This window comes from Hyposmocoma kahamanoa, unplaced genomic scaffold (assembly GCF_003589595.1).
Source record: "Hyposmocoma kahamanoa isolate Upper Pololo Valley unplaced genomic scaffold, ASM358959v1 76, whole genome shotgun sequence".
NCBI classification, from domain to species: Eukaryota; Metazoa; Arthropoda; class Insecta; order Lepidoptera; family Cosmopterigidae; genus Hyposmocoma; species Hyposmocoma kahamanoa.
In genome coordinates, this window is record NW_020653900.1 from 9,950,949 (window position 1) to 9,957,626 (window position 6,678).

The window sequence follows — 6,678 nt, forward strand, 5'->3', positions numbered from 1 at the left end:
AAGTCGCCTACCGTCGGCGAATTGTCCCGCCTCCAGCAGTACAGAGTGTAACTTAGCTTCTCAACAATAAGGTATATTTTTTTGAAAGGCAGTTTGCGTGGTATATGCAATGTAGTATAGAATTTCTTATTTACATAAACAAAGTCGATATTTCTTTGAAAGCAAAGCAAAAGCATCGCTGCGCCGCCTACCGTCGCCTACCGTCGACAACGCAACGCGGCTTTTCTCTTTTGATAGAAGCGATATATACTTTATTTAATTGATAGTAAATGTTCTATATTATAATGCACATTATAAAGAGCGCCCGGCGCAGCTCACCGTTTCCTGCGGCCGCTTGCTGCTTCTACTCTATGGATGAGGGGTCTAAGTAATTTGTAGGTTATACATGCGAATAATATTGCATGGATGAGAAACTCCCAGGTATCATTACCGGTAGAACCAATTTCGGAACCAATACCGGGAATCATACCCGGTACCAAGAGCTACGGATTGCACTTCCTGGCACTATCCAGAACACCTAGGCCAAAACCACTTTAGAAAAGTTCATTTTCAAAATTGGTTCGTAACCTCATACAGTGCCGACAGTGGACTATTGTAAAATCTACAAATTGCATAATAACAACCATCCATTCGTGAGAAGAAATATTCACTTTATTTATTATATTGCATTGCTATTTCCAAAGTTCGCGCTACGCATCCCGGCGTCGATCAGCTATAAATGTCTTTCAATAAAATAGAAGAAATATACCATAGATCTTTCAAAGAAATATACTATATTATTGAGAAGCTAAGTGACATTTTGTATTGCCCGTTGCGGCACAAATTGGCGACGGTAGGCGGCGTCGAGCGGCGCCGCAGCGCGGCTTTTACTTTGCACTCAAAGAAATATCGACTTTATGTAGTAGTCTTGAAATTCTATATTGTATTGCATGTGCTACGCAGTGTGCCTTTCAAAGATTATTATTACATAGTACCTTATTGTTGAGAAACTAAGTTACACTTTACATAGCCAGAGGCGGGACAAGTGCGCGCGATGTCGCCTACGGTCGCCAACCGTCGCCTACCGTTGGCGACTTGTTTTTTATTGTTTGAAGAAATGTATACTTTATTTGGTAGAGAACATGTCCTATAGTATATTGCATTTTATAAGCCGTTTCGTTAGTTTGTTTAATGAAAAGTCTTATTTTGTAGAGGATAAACTTTAATGTTGCATTGCTCGTTTTAATGTAGCGTTACGTCTCGGCGATATGAATCAAGCCATAGAGTTATATGTAGTTTGCAATAAGTAGATAATTAAACGGATTACGAATTCAAACGTATTTATTATTCGGATCCTTGTAGGTACATCCATCCTTTCAGTCTCAAAACTAGCAATGTAAGCAATTTATTCACCAGAATAATATTGCATCTTTGTATGAGACTTGTCGAGACCGTTCGGTACGTGGGGCTAGTAACATTTTATCATTAATTTTTCTAAATTATTTTTGGACAACCTTTCTCCAAAAATAGGTTAGGTTACATTAGAGATGAAACGGATATCCGGTAACTATCCAGTATCCGGCCTTTCCGGCCTATTTACTATCCAGCCGGACACCGGATAGTAGAACAATATCCGGCGGGATACCAGATGTTTAAAACCTTTAGTTTTTTATTGAATAGATTTTGTTTCATTATCCGACTCCAAACTGTTTACGGTTTTTTTTATTACCCCATTTAAAATGTGTTAAACATTAATATTTCACTATTTTGACATATTCACAAGTCATTCTTTTCCCGAATTTTATTTCCCCAACCAACCGAATATTTTTATTTTGTAAAAAAACGATATCCATCATACATTTTTGTTAGGTTATTTCTTATTACGTAATATATTAAAAGTATTAGAACGTGTCGCAGAAATTCGTCAAATTAAAGCACCTCCCATCTTTACAAAATACGGTACACGAGATGCAAGTTAATTTGATTGAGTTGTAGTCGCTCGCTTCGCGCGTTAGGATCGTTCCGCTTTTTCATATACTAACTTAATCTAAACCTACGTCTAGGTACGTACGTACCGTCTAGGTAACGCAAACAAATTCGGCTCTGGTACTTGTTTTTAAAAAATGTTGATTACTTAAAAAAATTAATACTTTAATTTTTAATCGACTTCAAATATTAAAATTATTGTCCTTCCAATAAAATGAGTTTATTATATAACATATTTTTGTAATAGAATATATTATATAACTTAAATAATGAAAACGCACGTCAATATATGAACTTGCGACTGCCTTAATTAATTTTATTAGATGGTTTTTTGCTGGTAATTGATCAAATTGATGAATGGCAAGACAACTGAAAATGCTGACAAAATATGGTAAAATCTTATTAATCTGAAGAGGTTTACTTAATGACGGCCTCGTGTCAAATTTTTGTGACTTGTTTATTATTTCTCGGATGTCTAACTCTGTCACTCTGCATATTTGGATAGCATCTTAGGTGGGATAAACTACAACACCTTAGTCTTCGAAAGTAACGAACTCACGTATGACCAACTCCAAGTTTTTGTAAAGACAGCGCACTGTTAATTCTTTGCATTATATATATTTTTTTGTATTACTCGTACTATTATTTGCTCTCTATATTTGGACATTCGAGGCAACGTGCTGCAAAAACTATTGTAATTACAGATACTACAAAACTGAAAAAAAAAAAAAACAAAACGTTACTAAACGTTATGACAAAAGAATTATAGAATATTTTGTTTTCAAAATCGATCAGAATCGAGAACAGTGTTGCCTAACATATATCACCACTATACCACAAACTGTTAACCATCACTAAATGTTAAATTTGGCCAAAGATATGTACAAGCGTCCGTACCATGAATTTGAATGCATTACACAAAAGTGCGATCGTTCGATATTCATGGCGTATTAGCAAAGGATCACAAATATATCGCACCAAGTAAAAGCCGCAATGTATTACCAATCATGAGGCATACATTCGGTTGCATATTTGTTTTCTCGAAATTCATACAAAACCAAAATAATTGTTTTTAAAATAAATTATGCAGCTTCTGATTACAAAATCACTTGCCCGTGGAAGGAAACGTCCCTGTTTACCCGTTTACCCACAGTTATGGTGCTTTTGCAGTTTGTAATAGGCACAATTATGCGTTTTTCGCGTTTTCGACTGGTGTTTATCTACGATAATGGTCGAGCGCGTTCTGAAGTGTAACAGCGGCAAGTAAGTGAATTTCACTTACTTTGAGCACGCGAAGTACGTACACTTTCGGCGTCTATCTAGATATATGTCTGTGGCTCTGGCACTAGCCGGCCTCTACCGCGTCACGCTCGCTTCCCTCGCACGACTCGTGCGGCTTTTTCATATACTAAACTAATCTAAACCCACCTAGCTAGGAAATGCAAATTCGATTCTCTACTCTCCTTTTTTCGGTGCTCTCCTCGATTCAGTTATAAGTTATTTTATTTAATACTCAAGTTTTTAAATTACATTTCAGACGACAGCAAAGACATAGCACAATGGTATGATGAAAATTACGTAAGTGGACTTACTGTGCACCAGCAGAGTACAGTCCAGAATTTTGGAGCTGTACCGTAAAATTGTACGGCAGTACAATTTTAACTGAGAATAATAATTTTGTCGAAACGAATTTTCAGCAATCTAAATTATATGGAAAACAGACAGTATAACAAACATGATTAGACCAAACAAACTTCAGCCCAAAGAATACGTATGTATAATAATTACTCTAATAATAGGTTTTCGGCCTAACGATACTTCTGCTGTAAGACATTTCTGTGTTGCAAATTTATATCAAAACTGTAATGAAAAAAAGTCGAACCGTTTTCGGAGTAATGAAATTCGGAAAAAAGAAATTCGAGTTTGTGATAGGTTACCTTTTTCACTATAAACTGGTGTACACTTTGCTATGTTTTAAGTACCACTTGTTATTGCCAGAGGACCAAATGAAAGGGTCGCGGTCATGATCGATTTGAACTATCTTCAAATACAATGTGTACCTACTTTAATGAAACGTGTCAGTAGATTAATATGTTTTTTAGGCAAATCTGGTTACAAGGCTTAGAATTAGTTAGATCATAAGCAAATTAATGAAATCAAATTGAAACAAAATAATAACAAGTGCTAGGCTTATACTTATAACAACAAAAAATTTTAATATAACCAAAATATGATGTAATTGCTTTTTTCCTTCTCCACCGCGAGAAATTTGCATTCGGCACAACGAACAAACGGCACTTATATTAAAATATTGCCCAATTTGCGATTATTTTCACTGTTAACAATTTTCTGTTATGTATCTGTTTGTATTATCGAATAAATTAATCGGTTTTTATAAAAAACCAAGTGATCACATCTTATAAAATCGTCAGTGTGAAAGTGTAATCAATCAATCACGGCGATGCGCGCTGTATGTAAACCTAAACATGTTTACAGCAGTGGGGTGTTTTTGTCATAGCAGTGAAATGGCGCTAATAATGCATATATGTCCAAGTTTGTTGTATAAAATGAGTAAGTTGAATAAAATAAATGCTTACATGATAGGTTCATCATATATTTTAAAGCATTAAAAACGATAAAGGACAAATTGATAGTAAAATAGATAAATGATAAAAAGAGACAGTAAACAAGTTTAAAAAACTGAATTTTGTTTCGCAATAAAATGTAAGTTTCCATGTCGTCGGTTAAATTGGAAAACTTTTTTTACTCTTCTAGCGCTTTTGCATTGATATTTCGGGCAATTAAAGCCTAAAATGTAATTTTATACTCTTTAGCTATAAAATAAAGGTACAAATACTATATTGTCATATAATTATTTCTAGTAATTCTGTTTTTTTGCCCAAAAGTCCACTTCAATGGAGGAACAAAGTTTACGAATTTAGCCGACAATATAATAGAAATTGTTGTTCGTTAAATATTATCTAGCATTCAGTTGCAACAAGGTATTTATTATAAATCGACTCTATTTTAGATTTATAACAAATAGAAAATTGCCTCATAGTAACATTTCCGTAAAAATTAAGGATATTGGAGTCTATTCGCATTGCATCGGCCTTATGCATGTGGCGTGCACAAAATTGTATGACAAATCTATGGGAAACAATTTACACCTGCACCGATACCGGATTAACCGTTAGGTAGCTATACGATACACATAATTTCGCATTAACATATTATGACACCAATGTTTTTGCATCAGGACATAATTAGAATAGATGATATAAACTTTGTATAAAATACTTTTATACTTAAGTAAATTCTTCTTATCTTTTGGTATCCATTTTCTCAGTCATCTTGTTCGTAAGTTCTCTAAATTGCACAGAAAATTGTCCCATCGTTTGACACATACGTTCTAATGCTAAAAGTAACATTTTGCGGTTATATTTATTCATCTGTTGTTGGTCCCAAATTTTCGTGTCTGATTTATTTATCTTTACCGTATGTGCACTTATCTCCGTAGAAATGTTTGTTCCTAAAATAAATGATGAAATTTAGAAATATGCATGCAATTAGAACATCGCCGAAATACGGAAAAAGCAACTAATTTCTTGTGACGGCTTTCTTTAAAACAAAAAAAAATACTACTTTACCGATTTTGATGATCCTACATAAGCTACGATTAACTAAGGCAAGATAATTTAAATTAGAATATAATCATTCTACATTGTTTTGACTTAAGGAATTTTCGGTAGCCTATGGTACATAATAAACTTGCGAAAATATTAGATAATATTTACTTCATACACCTAAAACTATATTGATACCTATTTATCGTCAAACGCATTTTAAAACTCATGATCACTAATCGCTCAATACTATCTACAATATATAAAATAATATCTACAATATCGCTTTTTAGGTGTACCAACAAAGAACTCGGTTTTTACCTTCTTTCTTGTTCGATGTGTCAAGGGTACAGAAAGATTTAGACCTATTTGATGGCGATAAACTCAACAGTTGTGTTGAACTAATATTAGATATTGCAACAGTCCTTGCTCTGTTAGGGTCACAGCATTCTGGTAAGCATAAGCCACCTTGTCCGAAACCTTTTGACGAAAAATCTTTATTCTGCACTACCTTAAGTTGACCTCGTTCACTTCCTGGTTCAGGATAATTAGGCGGGCCTCTTGATGCTGGTTTCATGCCTTGGCATCCTGGACGACAAGTTGTCAACAACGTACCATACGGTGGCGGTATCGGGTACTGTGTTTGTTGTTGCTGAGGCGTACTACGTGGCATTGGTGGACAATATGGATTTGGTGATAAAGGTAAACGTTGCGTTGGCATATGTGCTCTTGGTGAGTTATAGCGGTCATCTCCTGGTTGTTGTCTGTTACCAGAATATACACCTTCTGACTTCATAAGTTTCGTAGGGCTACTGGCTTCCATTCCCGGGCAAAACTGCATGGCTTGGCCACATGGCGCTTGCGTTGATCTTGTTGACTTTGACGACTTTGTCGATGATGTAGATGTATTCGATGACTCGGCTGATTGCTTTGACCCTAGAGACACATTATCTGATTTACAACAGGTTGCAAGACTTCGACAACAAGGAGACAAATTGTCTGTTTTGCCCTTGTTCGCTGTTTTCTTTTCTTCTTTTCCTTTCTTTTCTTTTGGCTTCTTTTCTTTTGGCTTCTTTTCTTTTGGCTT

At 35.1% G+C, this 6,678-nt stretch overlaps 1 protein-coding gene across 1 annotated transcript in view; it reads right to left on the reverse strand.

The window, feature by feature from the left end:
• Window positions 1-4,739: 4,739 nt before the first annotated feature.
• LOC113232620 overlaps window positions 4,740-6,678 on the reverse strand; it is a 2,875-nt gene continuing 936 nt past the window's right edge. Inside the window, exons 2-3 of the mRNA XM_026467391.1 lie at window positions 5,913-6,675; window positions 4,740-5,497 (exon numbers count right to left, since the gene is read on the reverse strand). Of these exons, the coding sequence (XP_026323176.1) occupies window positions 5,289-5,497; window positions 5,913-6,675 (972 nt within the window). The 3' untranslated portion in view covers window positions 4,740-5,288. The remainder of the gene's footprint in view (window positions 5,498-5,912; window positions 6,676-6,678) is intronic.